The sequence below is a fragment of the Mercenaria mercenaria genome, chromosome 5 (genome assembly GCF_021730395.1).
Source record: "Mercenaria mercenaria strain notata chromosome 5, MADL_Memer_1, whole genome shotgun sequence".
In the NCBI taxonomy this organism is placed as follows: Eukaryota; Metazoa; Mollusca; class Bivalvia; order Venerida; family Veneridae; genus Mercenaria; species Mercenaria mercenaria.
Genome location: NC_069365.1, coordinates 5,465,523 through 5,488,879, shown reverse-complemented (window position 1 = coordinate 5,488,879; position 23,357 = coordinate 5,465,523). Strand labels below are relative to the sequence as shown.

At 35.1% G+C, this 23,357-nt stretch overlaps 2 protein-coding genes across 2 annotated transcripts in view; both read left to right on the top strand.

The window, feature by feature from the left end:
• Positions 1-11,271, top strand: part of LOC123556328 (acid ceramidase-like) — a 30,157-nt gene extending 18,886 nt beyond the window's left edge. The window contains exons 10-13 of the mRNA XM_053542564.1: positions 4,106-4,269; positions 5,633-5,803; positions 6,472-6,528; positions 7,670-11,271. Of these exons, the coding sequence (XP_053398539.1) occupies positions 4,106-4,269; positions 5,633-5,803; positions 6,472-6,528; positions 7,670-7,759 (482 nt within the window). The 3' untranslated portion in view covers positions 7,760-11,271. The remainder of the gene's footprint in view (positions 1-4,105; positions 4,270-5,632; positions 5,804-6,471; positions 6,529-7,669) is intronic.
• Positions 11,272-12,967: 1,696 nt separating this feature from the next.
• On the top strand, positions 12,968-21,513 carry LOC123556325 (acid ceramidase-like). Its single transcript, XM_045346947.2, has 13 exons — positions 12,968-13,113; positions 13,764-13,830; positions 14,363-14,406; positions 14,637-14,721; positions 14,965-15,048; positions 15,779-15,857; positions 16,127-16,247; positions 17,749-17,893; positions 18,342-18,396; positions 18,731-18,894; positions 19,192-19,368; positions 19,849-19,905; positions 21,017-21,513. The coding sequence occupies exons 2-13, from the start codon at positions 13,768-13,770 to the stop codon at positions 21,104-21,106; spliced, it is 1,164 nt and encodes a 387-aa protein (XP_045202882.2). The 5' UTR covers positions 12,968-13,113; positions 13,764-13,767; the 3' UTR covers positions 21,107-21,513.
• Positions 21,514-23,357: the final 1,844 nt, after the last annotated feature.

Genomic DNA, 23,357 nt, shown 5'->3' with positions numbered 1-23,357 from the left:
TGATACACATGCTTCATGTAAAACTTGATATAAAACACTTGATGCATATTACCTGGTTAGAACTACTGCTTACAAAATCATATGTGTAATATTTTGCATTTAATTTTAAAATGTTGTTAAATTAGAGATGTGTTATTTTTAATGTTTAATTACAAGCTTATAGCTTACACCCCAATCTAATATATGTTTTTATCACATGTTTGACATTGCGGGGATGTAATATAGCCATTACATAAAAATGATAATACACAACTGTAATAAAGTTTTGACGTCAACGGTGTGTAAAGTATAGGAGACGTTGGTCAAATTGACTTGTTTATATAGTAAAAAAGGTAGAACAGGAAAATCTAACATGTGATAAAAAGAATATTACATAATTGACTTTCCACAATGATTTCATTAAACTTGTTGAATAAAATTGATCAAATGCTTAGCAGAGCCTCGCGTTTTATTAATTTATTGTACCCCCCGACAACAAAGTTGTAAGGGGGGGTATACTGGTTTCAGGTTGTCTGTCTGTCTGTCTGTCTGTCCGTCTGTCTGTCCGTAGACGCAAACTTGTGCGCACCATCTCTCCTTATCCCCTTGACAGAATTTAATGAAACTTCACACAAGTGATCAGTACCAACAGTAGTTGTGCATGGGGCATGTTAGGTTCTTTTAGAAAAAAAAATTGCAGAGTTATGGGACTTTGTTTTTTTGTTACTATACTATATACATAGACAAAATCTTGTGCGCACCATCTCTCCTCATCCCCTTGACACAATTTAATGAAACTTCACACAAGTGATCAGTAACAACAGTAGTTGTGGATGGGGCATGTTGGGTTCTTTCAGAAAAAAAATTTGCAGAGTTATGGGACTTTGTTTTTTTGTTACTATACAATATACATAGACACAATCTTGTGCGCACCATCTCTCCTCATCCTCTTGACACAATTTAATGAAACTTCACACAAGTGATCAGTAACAACAGTAGTTGTGCATGGGGCATGTTAGGTTCTTTCAGCGACAAAAATTGCAGAGTTATGGGACTTTGTTTCTTGTTAACATACTGTGTACATACAGTCTGCATATGCAGTCTTGTGCGTGCCTAATCTACCAAACCCTTGCACACAATTTAATGAAACTTCACACAAGTGATCAGTACCAACCCTAGTTGTGCATGGTCATGTTACATTCTTTTAGATAAATATTCTGCATAGTTACGGGAGTTTGTTTTTTGTTACTATACTGTATACATACAGTCTATATACATACAGTCCACATAATTATGCAATCTTGTGTGCGTCAAATTGCAATGTACTGTGTCAGTGCATGAGGGGGGGTACATTCATCACCTTTAGTGATAGCTCTAGTTAAATTTGTTTAATAAATTCAATATGTAAAGACACTTGTGTAATATCCTCTATGTATGTAATGCATATTTGGAAATAAATACTGTGCAAAACACAATATGCAAAACTCTTGATGTACTGGTACTGATGATAAACCTGAACAGAAAATGAGGTTTTTTACCTGTAACTTTTTTATTTCTGCAAATTTTAATCAATGGTCGGTATCAAAATAAAGCTTAACATTTGCTGAAAACTTTACATAATTCAAATTTATATTTAGTAAGCAAACTCACACGAAATGAGGCCCTGAAAGGGGTTTGTAAAATGGGGACTGTAAGCAGGTTGACTGATGATAAATTCGAACATTTACATTTACAAAATTTTCTTCGTAGTATTATATTAAAACTTTCCCCAAAAGGCTGCAACAGTCATTCCTGATCAAGTAATGAAAAGTGACCAAATGTCCGACCTTCATGTGTCAACAGTGAGCATGTGCAAAAAACACACTCTTTCCCCGTAATTTTGGATAAATATTTATTATACAGATAAATATAAGTCATTTATTTATACAGAATATTTACCAATTTTGTTTTTGTTTACACCAGTTGGTGTTGTAAGTGAAAACTATTAGATGGTGTGTTCACTTTTATAAATAACCGATTGCAATCGAATAATTCCAAGGTGGTCGACTTTATCATCTGTCCGGGTTTATCATCAGTACCAGTAAAGCCGTTGCAGGACATATTGCATGTACCTAATATAGATGGAAAGTAGAAAGCTGTCATATCATTATAAGGATAAATGGACAGATTTTTAGCTGGACTTAAAAAAGTATATGGAGGGCTATCCTGGTCACAACAGAATCTACATCCATGTCCACATACACTACTTATTTAAAGTTTGGGTGCACTTTTGCATTATCTGTATAGTTACTTCTTGATAAATTGCCTTCAAACTGAAAATAGTTGTTTGTCATCATCACATGCATCATATGATGCAAGAGTCGTAACTGCTGCACCAGTTTACATGAATTATCCCCCTTTTGAATTTCAGATTAAGTTTTGTTGCACTTTCACTCTATCTTTATTTTCACTAAATGGATTTGAATTGGACTGTTGTTTTATATTGGAGTCACGCATCTGTAAGAATGTTGGCTGGTCTATCCATCAATCATGTCCACACCGTATCTTCTTAACAACTTGGAAGATCTTCATAAAACTGGCATCGTTTGTTAAACTCACCTCTCAACCAAGGTCACTACGTCCACGATTAAGGTCATACCTGGAAGTCAAAGACAACATGCAGAGTGCAAATCAAAGTCACTATGTTCAAGATCAAGGTCACATTTAGAACTCATAGATCAGCTAGCTTAACTTTTTGCCTTCTCCTATCATCTTAACCTTGGAAGATAAAGATAGCATCATTGTTTAGTTCACCAAGACGACATGCAGAGTGCACAAACCAGGTCACATTTAACTTTGTGTCTCTTCCATGTTGTCTAAACTGCATGTTAGACTTTCATAAAACTAACATCAAAACTGTCTGCAGAGCTCATGACTCAGGTCATTAAGTTCAAGGTCAAGGTCACACTTACAGGTCAGATATCGAAAAGCTTAAAATTGTATCCACCTCATATCTTCTGAACTTCCAATAAAAAGAATTTCATAAAATGAGCACCAGTGATTAACCTTATCAAGATGACATGCAGTGCATAACCCAGGTTGTTAAGTCCAGAGTCATAGGTCACACTTAAAGGTCAAAAATCAAATAATGTTATTTTGGTCCATGTTTTCTTATCTGCTGGAAGAATTTTCATAAAACTAGGATCAGCATTTAACTTTATCAAAACGACTGCAGAGTGCACAACTTAGGTCACTAGGTCCAACGTTTAAGGTCACACTTGAAGGTCAAATGTTGTTTTACTTTTCCTGTATTAAGGTAACATCTAGGGTGCAGTGTGGGTATTAATCGCCTAAAGTGATTACTCTAGTTTCCTCAGATATGCCCAGTTTTAACTTTAACTATCAAGCATCAAAGCAGTCGAGCACTCTGTCTCCTCTGACAGCTCTTATAGTTATATACTTTCCTACTGGAACAAATCTGGAAAGTAAAAATTTCAAATATGGGGGGAAAGCTTAGTTTTGTCATGTAGACACAGAATCTTTAGGATTCAAGGTTAGCTATTATGATCACATGCACCTGTAGTTGGTCCGTAGTTGTCAACAGGTCAACAGTTTGACTGTTAACACATAAAGTTCACTGTCTGTTTTGGCCCAACCTTTATGGAACTTAGAATGTAGCATCAGTAAAATTTTGGAGGAGTTTAATAATGGATCATCTTTAAAACTTGGTCACAAGGTCAATTAATAGAAAAACCATGTAAACATTATAGAGACAACATGTTCAATTTGATCTTCATATAACTTTGTCAGAATATTTGTCTTGAAAAATATGACTGCCAGGGCTTTGACTAGTTTTCTCAACATGCTCAGTATGGCTATAATTATGGAAAATTTTGAAAATCGTCTCCTAAGAAGCCCCTGGCCTGATTTTTAAGTAATTTCACAGAAATGTTCTATAGGTGACCCTCTACCAAGATTATTCAGTCCAGCTTTTAACCTTGGGTGAGTGATCTAGGACCATGATCATAGCCCTCTTAATTCTGTAGATGAATACCATTGCTGTACTTGTAATCCATTTTCAGCAGCTCAGTATTAAAGTGTTGTTATCTGTTTTCTTTTCACTCACTTTTTATTATGTTATTTCTAGGAATTATAGACCTTATACTTACTGGTAAAGGGACGTGGATGGGGTTCCTCACACGGAACACGATGGAGACAGCACAAAGTTTCAGTGAAGCCAAGAACATGTTGACATCTAAACAGATGATTGCCCCTGCTTACTTCATACTTGGAGGAAATCAGTCTCAAGAGGTAGGACTATTTTGTGGAATATTGTCATTGAAAACTTGTCACCCCACCTAATTGCTTTACAACTGAGCCATTCCATGTTGAAGTCAGTGGCAAAAGGTCAAAATTGAGATAACAAAATATATATGGAAGAAAATTCTTTTATTTTTCAAATCTAATAATGTCAAGAAATTACGTTCTCTGTGTCAAAATTTACAATGCTTTTAAGTAAGTCATGGAATAGATTTAGAGATGTGATGTCGGGAAAGAATTATGATGTTTTTGTGCATGACATTGATATTTTATGACTTTTATGTGACAGATTATGTATATCACTTACCGAACATCATACATTTGAATATTTAGATTCAGTATGAAGTGATTTTACTTAAAAAATGTTAACCTTGTATTTTTAGCTCACCATTAGCACTTAGTGATCACGCTGTGTCTGTCAACCGTCTGTTGTCAACAATTGTGTTGAAACTTCCTCCTCCAAAACCCCTGAATGGATTTTGATGAAACTTGGCATGGATGCTCCTTGGATGGTCTTCTACCAAAGTTGTTCAAATGGTTCCGCTAAGTTGCACAAAGGGGCCGCCAGAGCTAAAAATAGAAAGTTCTTCAAACAACATCTCCCCCTAAACTGATGGTCTGATTTTGAAATAATTTTACACAAATGGTCCTTGTGGCACCCTCTACAAAGATGTTTCAATTTATACTGATTAGTCAAAAAGCGGCGTTGGTGTTGCCTGGTTAAGTTTTATGTTTAGGTCAGCTTTTCTCCTAACCTATCAAAGCTATTGCTTTTAAACTTGCAACACTTGTTCACCATCAATAGCTGACTCTGTACAGCAAGAAACTTAACTCCATCCTGCTTTTTGCAAGAATTGTGGCCCCTTTTGGACTTAGAAAATATCAGATTTCTTGGTTAAGTTTTATGTTTCGGTCAACTTTTCTCCTAAGCTATCAAAGCTATTGCTTTAAAACTTGAAGCAGTTATTTGCCATTAAAAGCTGACTCTGCACAGCAAGTAGTGTAACTCTAAATTGCTTTTTGCAAGAATTATGGCCCCTTTTGGACTTAGAAAATATCATAAAAACACTCGGGTAGGACAATATTTCTGTTATACAGAGACAAAAAAATCAGATGAGCATCTGCACCTGCAAGGTGGTGCACTTGTTCTAAAATATTTTAATTATATAGGCTATTCAGTTAATCTGACGAGTGTTTTTGGATGAACACTGACACTTCTCCACATGAATTGGAGATGGAGGAAATCTGACAATTTCTCCACATGAATCATAGTTTGACACTAAATGACAACTGAATGCGTTCATGAATCCAAACAGATTTTTTTATAAGTCATTTGTTTCCCAATTTGTTGCAGGCATGTGTTATAACACGTAACAGAGAGTTGAATGGTACAGATATCTGGCAGATGGCAGATGCAGGTGGCTGGTATATTTTAGAAACAAACTACGATCATTGGGCGGCACCGCTATTTGTAGATGATAGAAGAACACCAGCAAATAAGTGTATGAGAAATATGAAACAGAAGGTGAGTGGAATAATTCCATATTTGAGAAAAATGGCAATGGTGAATGTTTGTTCTTATAAATATACATGCACAGAAAGCTTGGCAATATTCTACATTTTTCAAGTGTAAGGTTTCATTATAAAGTTGACCTGCGTGCTGGATTTTGACAGTTTTGTAGAGAGGATTTTTGTTTAGCAGTGTTTGCCATCTAACAGTGAGTTTACTCTGTGCAGTTTATTAGTATATAGGCAGAGTTACACTGAGATAAAGGAAAGTATTAGAAGGTAGTATTCTTTGACTATCATGGAATGATTAAACTGTACATTTAAATTCTGGGAAATTCTTGGATGTTTATGAATATTGTGTAGTTAAGTATGCCGCCACACATTTATGTGGGGGGCATATAGCATTGCTGCTGCCCGTCCGTGTGTCTGTCCATACGTATGTCCCGAAATCTTGTGTGTCTGATTCCTCCCACACTATTAGCCTGATTTGCTTCAAACTTTCACAGATGGACAGCCTTAATATGCAGATGACCATAAAGGAAGGATTTTTTTCTGTGATATATTTTTACTGCAGTTATGGCCCTTTAGTGGTTTTTGCTATATAGAGGATGGCACAGTATGTGGGGTCACCCCTGTCCTATGGGCACAATTCTAGTTTCATCATGTTATACTGCTGTCTTTCAGGGAGCAGGTATAGCTGGATTATTTGATGTTCTGTCTTCTAAACCAGTTCTGAACAAGGTAGGTTGTTGTTGAAATTATTGAAGAAATCTGTTACTATTTCCCTCCAAAGAAAGTATATTTCTCTCCTAAAAAAAGGTAGGTTATTGTTAAAATTATGGAAGTAATCCATGATATTTCACTGTTTCCCTCTTAAGTTGTCACTTGCAGATAATATTAGTTAATTTTAGAAATCCTTGAATACTAATATTGCACAGGTAGCCATCCAGCTAGCTTAAGGAAGGTCTGTGGTGCTACGCATGTAGCCTCACATGCCTTCACATGAAACGATGCCTGAAGGGGCCCATAGGGTCTTCCTCCATCGATCAATAACAGAAATAAATGGCACCATATGACATAAATCATGTCAGTGTTTCTTTATACCCAGGAAAAAAGTAAAAATAAAACAGACTAATACTGAAATGTTAGCTGACTACAGAGACATGACTAGAATTGTTAAAAAATGGTCACTTGAATGTCAGAACAGATGAGCAGACTTGAGTGTTCGTAGCTGGGATTGGTACAATGACCAGCAGATAAAATATTCTTTTTCTTAATGAAGGACTCTGAGCTTGAGTAAGGCTCTAATAAGAGTTTTCCCAACCTGAAGGACAGTGCTAAAGGAAAATGGAATGCTCGCAGAGCTTTCTTCCAGTGATATTTCAATTATTGGTGAAAACACCTGAATTACACTTCAAACAGATATGTTAGATTAATTTTTCTGCCAAACATTCAACTCATTGCAACATTTTTAAAGAAACTATCAAGTATAAATTTATGCATACAACTTTATATGATGTTATAATATGATGTCCCAATGCACACATGTGGCTGGTCTTTTCCCCAAGGGAAATGATAATTTGATCTCCCTCCCAGATAGTCTTAGGTAGGCCAGAATACATTGTCAGTGAACATCTTGTATGTCAGTCTCCTTCATGTGAACTAAGTCTTAACTTCCATAGATGATAATCTATGATATTAAGATTTACAGTAAGATGGGAAATTTTGAAGATACTATAATTCCTGGAGTAATGATTGTATATAAATCTGTATAAACAGGATAACTAGGTACATGTTGGAGATATTTCTAGTTTAGGAATGTTTGGCTGTTGAACATCATTACAATGTGATATTGTAGTTCCAGTATTTGTGTTTATTTCAGCTGACTACATACACAGCCTTAATGCAGGTGAATTCTGGACATCTTGAGACATGGTTACAATATTGCGAGGATCCGTGTGTACCCTGGTAACAATGGAAACCATCTGTGGTCATGGAAACAACACTGATTATATATGCATTTGTATTTCTGTAGCAGTAATGCCATATGTATTCTCAGGGTAAAATTCACTCATTAAATGACTGAGAGTTTTCCCCCTTAATATCTTACTTTTGAATCTCATTTAAGCAATAGTGAATACCAGTATAACTGGATCTTTAACCGTTGCTAATGATTACATTACTGGGATATTATTACTACTGTCATTCCAGCCCATTATTATACCAGCATGAACATTGTTTTACATGTCTGTAATGACCAGGCAGGATGGAAGTTACTCAGATTTTGCTGGTATTTTTAGGTCTAATACAATTAGGTTATTATAATAGTAGCTTGATCTGGGATGCTGTATTCGGTTCAAGTGGATTTTGCCAGATCGGATCTCAGAGGCCTGCAAGTGCAGAGTGTGATCTGCCCTTGCAAAGTCCTCGAGATCTGAATGTAATATCCCATATCTAGCTACTATTTAAGGACCCTTTTAACATATACCTCCTGGCCACCTTTTTGTTTTGAGTTTTGTTATCGAACGAAATCTTCAGTGTTTGTCGATGTTAAAAGAGAAATGTGTGAAGTTTTTGTGTGCGCTTTGTTGGGTCATGCATATTAAATGAAAGTAGTCCAGCAACATACAATACAAAAGGTACAATACAGATTTTTTTACTGCCTGTTCATATAGGCTTGTGAAATATAAGCAGTATTTTTGACAGAATTTATATAGGTATATAATAAAGTGTTTTTTGCGGCAGTCACAAAATGTCTATACAAAGACTGAGTGTATATTTCCAGAAAATGAGATTACTTCATCGAGATGTATTTGATTACAAACATTTTAAAGTGATCATGTAATAATAAGTCGTGGCAAACTTTTCACAGTAGCTTTGTAATAACTGCTCGATCTTTTGTCAGTCTGCTGTCACCCCCTAGTAATATGAAAGTTATTGAATGTATAAAACACATGCCTATTAACAGGATATTAATATTATCTGATAAGAGTTATTTGTCTTGGATATTTTCATTGTGATGCAATTTATAAAGTTGATATTCTTTTGAATAGACTTTGATCAGTATATCATATGCATTTTAAATTTACTATTCTCATGCTTTGATATAATAAATTTGTACTAACCTATCATGGTTTCTAAAGTAGCTTATCTTTTTATGGCCCCTGTAGGTGGGCATATTAAAATCACACTGTCCATCTGTGCGTCCATCCGCCCATATGTACATCGGTGTAAATTCTTGTCCAAGCTGTAACTCTGCCATCCATGAAGGGATTTTAAATTAACATGGCATAAATGTTTACCATAATGAGACGATATGTCGTGGGCAATACCAGACCCCTAGCTCTAAGGTCAAGACATAGAAGTCAAAGGTTAACAGGGTCTGTTTTGTGTCCGGTTCAAAACTCTGCTACCGATGAAGAGGTCTTAAAATTACTTGGCATAAATGCTTGGGGCATTTATCACTAATAGTGACAGCTCGTGTTTTGTAAAAGATGGCTGCCTCAATACTATGATATTTTATTCTACTTTTACATGTTGTACGCAATGTGGCAGTGTATATATACTATGCATTAGAACAAAGGGAACAGTTTTTGTCAGTATTTCAGTAAGTCGATGCAATCGCAATACCTGTTTATGTAGTTACAGATGTTACTATGGAATTGTACATAAAGTGCATGATCTCATTGCTTCTTTTCTGACCTATATGCACTCTGTGTAATTTTGTCAAATGATATATCACATGTGTATGGGCCGGTGGCCTTAATGTTCAATAAACTATTGAATTGAAATGAATTGAATTTATATATTATTGTTAGAAATGATGATGTACATGGAAGTAAAGGCAGTTGTTTGCTTTTTTGCTTTAGCGTATGTTTTCACTGACTCTTATATGAAATATTGTTAAGTTAGATTGTCAATCCAAAAATCTCATTTCTTCTGAGATAATTATACTAACTTAGATTATCTGTCAATTTGCTATCCTAATTTCACCAGTGCTTGACTTCCACATTTTTTATTTTTGCTAAATGTGTTTATAACAGAAGTTCTTGGCTGTGTGGTTTAAGACTACTAAATGTTTCCAGACAAGTGGTTTGAGACTGCTAAATGTTTCCATAAAAGATGTCCATTGCTGAATGGTTAGTGTCATCTCTTTGTCACCAAAGTCTGGGTGAATCTATTTAAGAGTAAAATTGTTTTGTAATAGAAATGTATCCAGCTTGTACACATTCAAAAATATGTTTGTTTTGTCATTTACAACCAGTAAAGATGTCAATTTATGTCCTCACCAGTTAGATTTACAGAAAATTAAGGTCAGAAATAAATGTTTTGTGGAATTAGGTAGTCTTATGATATTTTTATATGTAAAGCCATTGTTAACAACAACATCCCAGATGTGATCACAAGGGTTATTAATAGGGTCTGAATGCTTGGTTTTCCTATATCTCTGTGATTCAAGCAGGTATAAAAGTAAATTACAGTTGATTCACTCGTTGTATTTGTTAAAACATATTATTGTTCATGAATTGTGGAAATATACTTCGTGTCATTGAAAAGTTACCACTTAATATATACCTCTTTACCTGTTTATACAATATCAACGTCACTTTTTCATGGCCTGTGCGCGGTCTATTACTCATAGACCCTGTCTGATCATGTCTCCTAACCCATTTCATGACTGTCGGGTGAGAACAGCAGCAAGTGCGATGAATGATTTGCGATAGAATTTTTGTACATGTCGACATCGCTGGAAAAGTCATTTTGCACGTGCAGCCCGTGCCTCAAATGGAGATTATCGAATTTGACAAATCTTTACACCAGTGACGTCTCAGTTGCGTCAAAAATGTAGTCGTGTTATGCTTTTAACACAGTCCAGTGCGATTTTGAAAATATAAGGGTCATTAGGGTGGTAACTTTTCAGTGACGCTGAGTTATTTCTTTTACAAACGTCACCAGCGGTAGAAGTAACTTAGTGCGTGCTGTAGATATGTTATGAAGGTTTTTCCATGTAAACGTGTTGATATTTATGGAGAACTACTTTTCATTGATTCCAAAGTTTTGTCACTTTAGTTAATTAATTCTGACTTCCTGGAAGTCCACTTGAAATGTTTCATAGTATCAGAACAAGACCGGAGGAGTGAAAATGCAAGAGGTCTAGTAATTCTTTATCTACATTTATTAAAACCTCTTTCACATTTTGTTCACTCTCAGAGGAAACTGGTAGATCTATTGCATAATTATATAATAAATGATGTTTGTTAATAGTTTCAGAAGCATCTCAGACTAACCTTGTTCAAATTTACATAACTAGGATACTCTGCAAAATCATATGTCAGTATGTAATGTCTCGGTGAAAATATTATATGTCTGTTCAAGGCAGTGTTCATATTTGTTGTACTGCATTTGTTACAAGCTTTTCTTTAATATCTGTTAATGCTTTCTTTTATATGACTATTTATATAAATAAAATTTCTATTTTTGTTACTGTGCGAGTTGTCTTTTAGTGGTCTGGCATGTGGAAGCTGCTTTTGCATTAGATATATATAACTTCAGATGGGTTCACATTTGTTACATGCATTTTAGCTTACCACGGCTGTAAGTAGACAAGTGCATTGTTACCCATCATCAAATTTCAAAATAAGCTTTGTTTCAATTATTCTGGTATTAATTAAAGAAGACCCTAAGCGTACATGCCTGTGGTGTTTTCGAGCTCGGATTTCATATTGGTACGTCTACCAGTCTGCTAGATGGCTTCCTGAAAGACTTCTACATTCAAACCAGAAACGTTGAGGGATGAGTGTCTTGAAGTCAACGTCCTGAACAGCTTCCCAGATGAGTTATAATAGTAACGTCTTTGGCAGGTGACTTGATACATTCAAATCAGAATCAAAGTGAATTTTTGGCAAAGGTTTTACATATATTCATTATGTCTGCATATATTTGCTACCTTCGCATAAGATTCTAAAGCTAAGCTGTTCAGACTGACCCTGTATTTGTCACCGTGAATTGTGCAGCTTTTTCAGTAATTCTAGCAAAACCACTTTAGACGTAACGGTTTTACCCGCAATGTATCTCTCCAGATAAACTATGTTAAATCATATGAAAAAGATTGTTTAAGTTAATGAGATCAAATTTTCTTGAATACAGATCAGAATCTTATTTGACCGTTATGAAATGTAGGTCAAGGTTGAAGCTGGGTCAAATTCTTAATGGCCAAATTTTCAACGTGATGTAATTAAATATCTTGGTAAAGTTTGAAACTATGTGATGTGGGGTAACACATAGGTCAAAATTTACGTCCTATCGACGTCAATTTGTCCTTTCTATGTCAGTTTACGTCCTATCAACGCCAATTTACGTCCTATCTATGTTAAGGACCCTATCTACGACAGTGTACGACCCATCGTCAATTTACGTATATATACGTCAATTTACGTCATATCTATGTTAATTTACGTCCTATCTACATCAATTTACGTCCTATCTATGTCAAGTTACGTTCTGTCTATGTCAATTTACGTCCTGTCTATGTTAATTTACGTCCTATCGACGTCAATTTACGTCATATCTATGTTAATTTATGTCATATCTACGTCAATTTTCGTCGTATCTACGTCAATTTATGTCCTTGATGGAAATCAAATCACATCACTACTAGCCTAGGTACTGGTTTTAAGGTTGATTTTTGGCGGAGTTATGCGCCTTTGAAAGGTCACTTCTAGTCTAAGTACTGGTTTTACAGTTGATTTTTGGCGGAGTTATACGCCTTTGAAAGATATGTTCCTAAAACATTATTATCTGAACTTCTCTGAAAATACAACTTGAATCTCAACCAAACTTTTTAGTAAGGTTAAGTTCCAGTAGATTTTATATGACTTCTATTTTTCTGGTAAGTAAAAGTTTGCCGGACTACCCTTAATTGTGTAAACAACAAACGAACTTCGCATAATAAAGCACAAAATACCATCTTAACTCAATAGTTGTGCCTCACGTTTCACGGTCTTGTCGGTTGAAACATAACAGATATTTGAAATTGAAAAAAAAAATCTGTCCTATCCGGAAAAAATGCATGGTAGGAACACAGGTTAAGCAAGTGACACAGAAGACTAGTGGCTTTTTATTGTTTTTGTCCCTAAACATGACCCATTTTGATTCGGACAATAAGGATGCTGATAACGGTTATCTAAGCTATCTTAACATACTATTGTTAATTCTGTCTTGTCTTTATCACATTATATAGGCCCCTACTGTTCATAACTTGATAATAAGCTTTGTTGTTTATTATTTCAGTACTGGGACTTGTCGCATTCACTTTAAAAATTGAAGGTAAAATATTCATTTTTGTATCTTTTGGAAGGTAAAAGGCTTCTTGTCATGACTTTTTTCTTCTGTTTTTGTTGATTCTCGTAAGTGGTTTGGTAGTGTAATTTTAGACAGCGAATATGTCCTGTCGCCCTTTGACCCCTGTATTGCTACACATTTCGACATATGAAAATTAATGGTCCAGGCACTGGACATTTCTGAGATGCTATTGAGTATCTCGCACCTAACCGAGAGGCCCGCGGAAAAGACCGGCTAAGTTAGCCGGACAGGCCTGTATCTATAAAGGATTTCTCTATCTCTTCTGGGGGCTTTATCTCACTCTGTCCCACTGTGTCTTTAGTAGTAGATGATGAATTTTGCGTCCTGTGTGGCTGCGTTTGCTATATGTAAAGCGCCTTTAAACGTGTTTATCATGAAAAGGGTGCTATATAAATCTGGTATAATAATGATACAAAACCATGTAATAGTACAAGTGAAGAATGAACACAATGATATACGGTTAGTTCCTATTGAAAGTTGAACTGGTAACCAAGCGGATTTTCAAAGTTTGATGTGCGGTAGATATTTAAACTGATCTGACAGTTTTTGAAACTAATAACTATAATCATAATGATAGATAATGATGATTTTTTACACGAATTGTCTGATTTCAGAACCATGATTTTGCGAGCTGTCGGGGCATGTCTCCTATTCGTGTGTGTGATGGCACAGGACCCCGGGGTAAATATATATTCGTCATATTGTTAGAATTAGCATTTTGTTATAAAGCAATTCTATAAAAAGTTGGTGAACTTTGAAAGCATTAAATGTATTATAGACGAGAATCAATTATCTGAAAAGACTCCAACGTGAAGAAAGTGTTCCAAGTTGGTGAATTGGGAAAAGTTCAAACAGTTCATAATTACGTATTTTTTTAACGTAGTCACTAAATAGATGTTTTTCATAGATTTATTGGAATATTAGAATGAAATATGTCTGGTCATTTTGCAGAAAAGATATAGTCAAACTATTGAAAAATTAATAAAATAAAAATAAAATTTATTTGATTTATATCTTTGCTTGTTAATGCCAGGTCTTACATTATCACTCGCGAATATGCCACTCGTGAAAATTTTGCTTCTTGTATTTACTCGATAAGATATACGCTTGTTGGAACACGAGATCAGTAGAAATAGTGGGTATACGTTTCACAACATGGTATACTATGATATGTATAATGTTAGTTGATTTTTTCTTAATTTTATTTTTTCAGTTCAATGACACGTGTGTAGAAGGAAAATACCCACCTCCTGCTCAGTAAGTTGTTGTTTCTATAATAAATCGTGTAGGTTATTTGTCAATGAATTTTGAGAATCACAGCTCATTTTTACAAGCTTTGACAGTTGAGTATTTTAAACTGTGACTATTAAAAGGTACGTGCCCAGACTGTACAAAAACTGAATTTTGTTCGTTGACTGAACATTTCGTATCGTTAAACCCTTCTTCTCTGCCATGTTAAATATGTTAATACTATAATGCTATCGCAGACGACAGGTGAAGGAATATGTTATCAACCTAGACCTTCCTCCAGAACAAAGATGGCAGAAACTGGCTAGCGAGAAACGACACGAGGTATGCTTTGTTCTGTTTTCGGGGACAATTCTATAACTATCATATTTGTTGGTGTAAATCAAATTATGACACAGGTAATAATTAAACGAATGAACTGTCAGTTACAGACCATCAAACAAAGCGTAAAACAAATCTCTAAATGCTGCACGAAAACAAAAAACATTAGGTTGCCAATATTAGAACAAACAGTGACTGACCAAGTCCAATGTTAGAAAAGGTTCAGATCTAGTTTGATGTTTTCAGATTGTTGCTCTGATACTGGAGTTTAAGAAGTTCCTGATGGAATGGGCATCCGGTGAAATCATAACTATCGTGGACTTCTTAGGGGTATGCTTACTTATATGTAACCAGATGTATTTTGTTTATTTGTAAGCTTATTCATAGTTGCCACCGGTAACCCATAAGAGCGACTTCTCCAGAAGACCATTAATAATTGTACAAGGTACAGAAGATGCTTCAATTCAAAAAGCATTCCTGGGTCTTCAGCGCGCCAGGTGTAAAGCACCCATACACGTGACTCTTATCACAATGTTAGTATATTTTAGTTGGAGGAGACGGTGCTTGAACTAACAACCCCTGGTTTGTAGTCAGACACCATTGCGTACGCTCTTTTACTTTTATGCCACTTTACTTATATCCTACTACACCGACACACAAGTATACCTATACACCGCGATAACTATTATTCCAGTATGATTATATACCAGGTGGTAATTTTCCAGTATAATTTTACTTGCTCGATCGTGCCTGATATTGTGCCCATAGGTGCATCTTGAGTTTTCCTCTATAATCAAAACCGTGAAAAAAAAATATGTCGATATTACTTACAACCAAAAAGCAATGTAAGCTATTGATTAATCTCAGATTGTTCATTAGGTAGTCTACATGAAGCTAATACGAAAGAATGTTATACTTTTTGTCCTTACTTTTCAACAACTGAACATATCTAAATCCATTGATACGCACTGTTGTTTTTTTTTTTTCAGATAAAATGTAGTTATTTTACCTCTTCCTTCGTAGAACCGGTCCTCAGTAAAATGAGTTTTTCTGATTGCAGGAAAACATAGATGACACCTTACCCAATCCTTACAGAGATGAAATCAAAGGGATGGCAAATGCTACCGGGATATTCGTTGGTAAATAATGTTGTTTATCACATTTTAGCACAGTAAATGTAAGTTGTTCTTGTGTTTAAGTATTTTTGAATGCTGTATTGACATCAAAACAGTGCAACTGAAGATTTTATCATGTCAATTATTAATTTACAACCCTGTGAACTAGGAAGATCAAACAACAGTTGCGTGAAGGTTCCAGTGTATAGCTGGCGTGTCTTTAACATTGTCCGGCTCTGCTAAAAACGACATCAGTTTTGCAACTACAAACCTGTACTTCATACTTGTTACAGGGGAGTTGTTTGTTTACAACATATTCTACGAGCTGTTTACGGTTTGTACGTCAATAGTGGCACAGGACCCCGCAGGAAAGATGTACCATGCCAGGAACCTCGACTTCGGGCTCTTTCTTGGGTTTGTAATACTGTTTTTAGTTCACATGAGCACGAAGTGCTCAAAGGTGAGCTTTAGTGATCGCCCTGTGTCCGTCGTCCGTCGTCGTCCGTCCGTCGTCAACAATTTGACTGTTAACACCCTAGAGGTCACATTTTTGGCCCAATCTTAATGAAACTTGGTCAGAATGTTACCCTCAATAAAATCTTGGAAGAGTTCGATATTGGGTCATCTGGGGTCAAAATCTAGGTCACCAGGTCAAATCAAAGGAAAAGCTTGTTAACACTCCAGAGGTCACATTTTTAACCCAATCTTAATGAAACTTGGTCAGAATGTTACCCTTAATAAAATCTTGGACGAGTTTGATATTGGGTCATCTGGGATCAAAAACTAGGTCACCAGGTCAAATTAAAGGAAAAGCTTGTTAACACTGTAGAGGCCGCATTTATGACTGTATCTTCATGAAACTTGGTCAGATTGTTAATACATATTGATGATCTTAAGGTCCAGTTTGAATCTGGGTCATGTAGGATCAAAAACTAGGTCACCCGGTCAAATCAAAGGAAAAGCTGGTTTACGCTGTAGAGGCCACATTTATGATAATATTTTAATGAAACTTGGTCAAACTGTTAATCTTGATGATCTATTGCTCTAGTTCGAATCTGGGTTAGGTGGAGTCAAAAACTAGGTCACCGGTCAAATCAAAGGAAAAGCTTGTTAACACTCTAGAGGCCATATTTATGACTGTATCTTCATGAAACTAATCAGATTGTTAAACTTGATGATCTTTAGGACAAGTTCAATCTGGGTCATGTCGGGTCAAAAACTAAGTCACCAGGTCAAATCAAAGGAAAAGCTAGTTAACACTTAGAGGCCACATTTATTACCATATCTTAATGAAACTTGGTCAGAATGTTAATCTTGATGATCTTTAGGTCAAGTTTAAATCTGGGTCAGGTGGGGTCAAAAACTAGGTCACTAAGTCATATCAAAGGAAAAGCTTGTTAACACTCTAGAGGCCACATTTATGATTGTATCTTCTGAAACTTAGTGAGAATGTTAAACTTGATGATCTTTAGGTCAAATTCGAATCTGGGTCATGTCGGATCAAAAACTAGGTCACGGGGTAAAATCAAAGGAATAGCTAGTTAACACTTTAGAGGCCACATTTATGACCATATCATAATGAAACTTGGTCCGAATGTTAATCTTGATGATCTTTATGTCAATAGGTCAGGTGAGCGATACAGGGCCTTCATGGCCCTCTTGTTTTTTCTACGTTTTCCTAGAATAATACAACTTCGACCTGAATAGATTCTATGCCTTTACCTTTTCTTCACCATATGTGGTGAGTACAGTATTATTGCGTTTATTTTCCGGGAAATATTCAAGAAATTTTAAATTAGAATTCTTTGAATTTTATGTCGTAGACTATTTTACTTAATGTTATAAATGTATGATTTATTTGTATGTGACGGAAGCATTGTCGTTAAATGAAAACCTGTTAAACTACATTATCTAGATGGGATCCTAAGAATCGTACATGGCAGTTGACTGATGTTTTACGGCCAGCCATTGTAAACCTGGACTGGCAGAGAGGCGGTAAAACCGTATTCAAGTCCGTAAACTACGCTGGATATGTAGGTGTGCTGACCGCAATTAAACAAGTAAGTACCAGGAAACTAAATTTTTTTTTCAATACAAGTTGTATTTCATATGTGTTTGCCTGTGGCGATTTCTAAAGATGGCCAGAATATCCCAGACAATTATCATCTAACTGTTCTGTACTCTTGAGTTATCATTTTCAGAGATGATAGATTTATCCGCAGAAAAAATAAAATTGCTTATTAAAAGAGTACATTGTACTGTAGTTGTTCTATAGATAGAGTTATCATTTTCGGTGTCGAAGTTAAAGTCAAATGGTGTTAAGAGTATGTAGTCGAATATTTGTTCTATCAAGAAAGTGTTTGTAATGTACGTTTGTTTCATTAATGTGTTTCTTTAAAACCATCAAAATGCTACAAAAATGTAATCTAGCTTTAATAAATGTACATACGAGTCTTGTTATGTATCTTATAAATACTGATATTCGTAGTTAGACATCATCTTTTCCAGAACAAGTTTACGTTCAGTATGGATGAGAGATTCGGTATAGATGGAGGATATCTTGGTGTGTTTTTGTCTTACTTCTTCCGTTATTCAATATATGTATAACATGGAAATTTTGTTCTACAGAAATAAAATATGTCAACAGTTTAAATACTGCACAATTATATTATATGTTAATTAAATTACGAGTTTGTAACCATGTGTTGATAAACTATCATCTATCTATCTTATCTGTTCTAACTGGCGCACTGTTCACCCTTTTCTTTTGAGAAAATAAACAACACAGGTCTCAGGAAAGTGAATGAAGAAAAAACGAATAGTACTGGTCTGCTACTGTTATAATATTAATCTCTGTTATTCTGTTCTGGTTTATAAAAAGTATTTCCACTGTTCAGGTATACTTGAATGGATACGAGACAAGAAGGGCAGTTGGATGAGTTTCTTGAGTCGAGAGACAATGGAATACGCCCCTGATTTCGCTGCTGCACGTGACAAACTAGCCAACACCCAGCTTATTGCACCAGCATACTTCATACTTGGCGGAACCAAACCTGGAGAGGTGATTTACTGAATAAATGATTTATAAAAATTGTCAGCTATTTATTGAAAAGTAACTCATCAACAAATGCGTGTTGTTTGATTTTTTACACTTCCCAGCTTTATGGCCTGTCTGAAACGGGCTTTATGTTAGATAGGTGCCGATACATGTTCCTATACCAATTTTAACCAAGCGGCAAAATGCACTTCGTGTCCTGTCACGAGTATTACCGGCATCTTTACATTTTTGACGATTATCCACAAAAATGATAATACTCTGGGGCCAAAAACAGCTTGTCTCAATTATTTTTTTATCCAGGGTGCGGTTATTACAAGAAACAGAGAGGTAAATGGTACGGACGTTTGGATGATGACGGACAAAACGGCTGGTGGTTGGTATGTTCTAGAAACTAATTATGACCATTGGAAGAAACCTCTGTTTCTGGACGACAGAAGAGATCCTGCCAATAAATGTATGCAGAAAATGAGTATTAAGGTAAAAGAAGTATCTGCTAAAGTTTTGAAACATGTCTTTTTTATCAAGAGCGCATCACGACTTAAGTCTTTAAATAAGACAATTTTAGGTCTTCTAAACCATTAGTTCATGCCAAATTATATTTCAGTAATAGTTTATGTTTTGTGCAAGTATCTTAGATCCGAAACGAATTACATATCATACACAGAAAAAGTATTCTGTGAGACAAAGTAATGGAATTTTATTTTAATTTCTAAACATTGAGAAAATTGACAGTATTAAAACAATATCATTCACAGGTAACACTTCATACTAACTCGACTGGTCAGTTTTCCCATTAATTCTTTCACATCTGACCTACATACAATGATTTTTTTCTAAGGACAAAATCACTATTTGAGATATATCATCAGACAATATTAATCTATACAGTACTATACTGGAGTTAGTTTTGTATCTTTGCTTCATTTTGATAAGTATGTTGTTCCATCTTTTGTACAGAACACTGGTTTTGCTGGGCTGTTCAACGTGCTGTCATCTAAACCAGTTCTAAATAAGGTAGGTAAAAGATAAAATAAAGATCAAGTTACATGTTATCTCATCTGCTATGTTTTTACAGTTTCTTATAGGTGGTGCTGTCTTCTGCATGTTTGTATCGACAATGTGGTTGTTTATCTGCACTATTCACCGCTTTTTCATTATTCATATCTTTTATTATTTATAATTCTTGCTTACTCATACTCCCTATACTCTGTAAACGTATGACTGCAGTCAAATTCACATGAATAGCTTATAAAAGTAGACTATAGTTTCTATAATTGTCACTTTGCCTTATATCACTTTGTATCAATCCTTTATTTATGGCCAATTCTATCTGATTATTTCAAAGGAACATTTTATTACCTTAAGTACTATTTTGAAACCTCTGCAGATCTATATCTATAAATCATGTAGTTACAAATATATATCCGACATAATTTTATTACACTTTATAGCGACTGTTTGCTTTAGTGTTTTGAAGAGGCCCGTAAGCTTTCTTATGTAAACTTGCATTATGTCCTTAATAAATATACAAGGAGTTTTTTATTCAGGTTTTTTTTTTATCTAACTGACATAAGTTTTTAGTGAACATAAAATGTAAATATTGATCTACACGAACGTTATAGAATACGAAAATAAAGCTTTACACCGAACCCAATATACTCCATACTGTGGTGTTAGCTCACCAAGGCGAGCTATAGTGATTTCCCTGTCGTCTTTCCTCGTGTGTCGTGCGTCGTCCATCGTCAATAATTATACTGCTAAGACTGTAAGGGCTCATTGTTTGCTAAATTTTAATGAAACTCGGTTAATAAAATAGAATTACGTTTTCAGGCTATGACTGGCCCTATTGTTCCAAATTTAGCGAGAAACTTTGATTTGTGTGTACATCAGAATGGTTCACATGTTACTTAAATATTTTATCCCTGACACCAAACAAAATAAAACTAAACAAAACAAAAACAACAACAAGAAATTGCAGTAAGGTTAAAAATATACAGTCGGTCATAATCTTTTGAAAACTTCGACGTCCATGCTTATTGCGATTTCCAGAATACAGTACGAGTCAATCTACAAGTTTGGCGGCACTTTGTCGTTTTATATTCAATTACCAGTTTTATACTTTCAGTTAACAACATACAGTGCACTGATGCAGGTTGACTCTGGGACGCTCGAGACGTGGCTGCAATATTGTCCCGACCCATGTGAACCTTGGTAGTCATAGAAACAGCTTCATTACCATTTGAAATTCTCTATATCGAATTTAATCATCAAATTGATTACATATAAAATGAAAGTAATATAAAGATAAAATCTTCTGTAAAGGTCTGTGGTAACAGTAATTTTCGCTATGTTTTTGCTCTGCACATAGAATTACATTTACAAGAACTGAAGAATATGGTAAAAGATGGTCGCTGCTTGACAGTCGTTACCGTGCAGATCTTTATTTCAAATGTATTTACAACACTTTTCATTTAGAAGAACATAGCAGTTGAGTAGTTTGATATGAACAAGTTATTTTTCTAAAAAAATGAGCGAAAAAGACTTGACAATGTTAAGAAAAATAGCCTAATTGTATTTATTGAGTTTATCTGATATTGTAAATAAATTTAATGATCTTTTGTATTCAAGCGGAAAATGTTGTCTGAAAAAATCAAAAACTAAAACAACGTCTCAACCACAATGGTTTGATAACGTATGTAGGGAGCTTAAATATTTTAAGTATAAGTATCTTCGCATTTTTAGACGCTCCAGAAATGAGGAAAACCGAAATGCTTATATATCGGCCAGGAACGAGTTTAAAACATATTGTGATTCAAAACGTACAGAGTATTTTAATAAGCAATTAAATGAGCTAATTGACTATGCTAGCAGTCCGAAATCATTCTGGAGGAAACTCAAATACATGTGTTCGAAAACAATGCCGAACTCGAATTCGATATCTCGGGGTGAATGGAGGATATATTTTGAAAACCTTTTTGATTTGAACACTGAAGAGGATTTAAATGACCCAGTCTTACATGCAGGAAATTCGGAAAATGAAATCGAGGAATATATTTTCAATTCTGAAATTACAGACGACGAAATACTTAGAGCAGTTAATGGTCTTAAAGCTGGTACTAGCAGCGAAGAAGATAACATTATTCCAGATTTTTTTATACACGGAATCGATATCTTAATGCCTTTAATTAATAAGCTTTTTAATAGACTGTATGATACTGGGACTTTCCCAGAACAGTGGAGCAAAGCAGTTATAGTTACCTTGTTTAAAAAAGGTGATATAAACCTACCTGAAAATTATAGAGGTATATCTCTTCTAGACATATGTGGTAAAATATATACTAGTATATTGACAAGGAGGCTGACATTCTTTGTTAATATTTCTCACAATTTACACGAAGCGCAAGCGGGATTTCGCGAGGGCTACTCAACTACTGACAATGTACAGTCAAACTTGTGCTAGCGACCACCCGTGAATAGTGACCACCTGTCGACAACGACCGGTCTCTGGTCCCCCCGTAGAAAAATGCTCATAAAAGGCTGTGAATAGCGACCACCTGGCGACCGCGACCAGCGACCGGCCTAATTCATTCCCAAGGGTCATATTTGCCTCCCTATAACGACCAAGCTGGACAGTTCCGGCATGAGAATATTTGAAATCCGCCGAATTTTTACGAATTTCGCCTTATAGCAAATATAATAATTACTGCTTGATTGAAAATTTGCAAGTTTGCACCGGCCGAATTAATACATAGAACATAAAGAAAGCAAGAACCTGTAAAAATACTTTTATCAGCATGATAATGGCTAACTGAGAAGTGACCCTACCCCACGAATAAAGACCACCTGTGAACAAAGACCACTTTTGCTTGTTCCGAAGAGTGGTCTTTGTTCACAGGTTTGACTGTATTTATTTTAGAAGCAATTATTAACAAACATTTATCAAAACCAGGCGGTAAAGTTTATGTAGCTTTTATAGATTTTATGAAATGCTTTGATATGATAAATAGAAACAAATTATGGAATGCGTTAAGACTAAAGGGTATCAAAGGGAAATTATATACAGCAGTTATTGGTATGTATAAGATTGTACAAGCTTGCGTTAGAACAAGTGAGGGTCTTACTGAAAATTTTAACTGCCCGGTAGGCTTTAAACAGGGTTGTTTGGCTTCACCGATTTTATTTTTAAATATATAAAAGAAAGCGGTGTAAGAGGCATTCAACTATTCCCCGATATAACTGAAATATTAGAATTTGTTTGCCGACGATTTTGCACTTACGGCAGATACAGTCATAGGCCTTCAAAGATTGTTAAATGTATTACATAAATTTTGTAACGAAAAGGGTGTTAAAATCAACACAAAAAATTAAAAATAATGGTATTTTAAAAAGGAGGGATATTATCGAAATATGAAAAATGGACTTATGATGGGGAAGTTATTGAAACAGTTAACAATTTCTTCTATGTA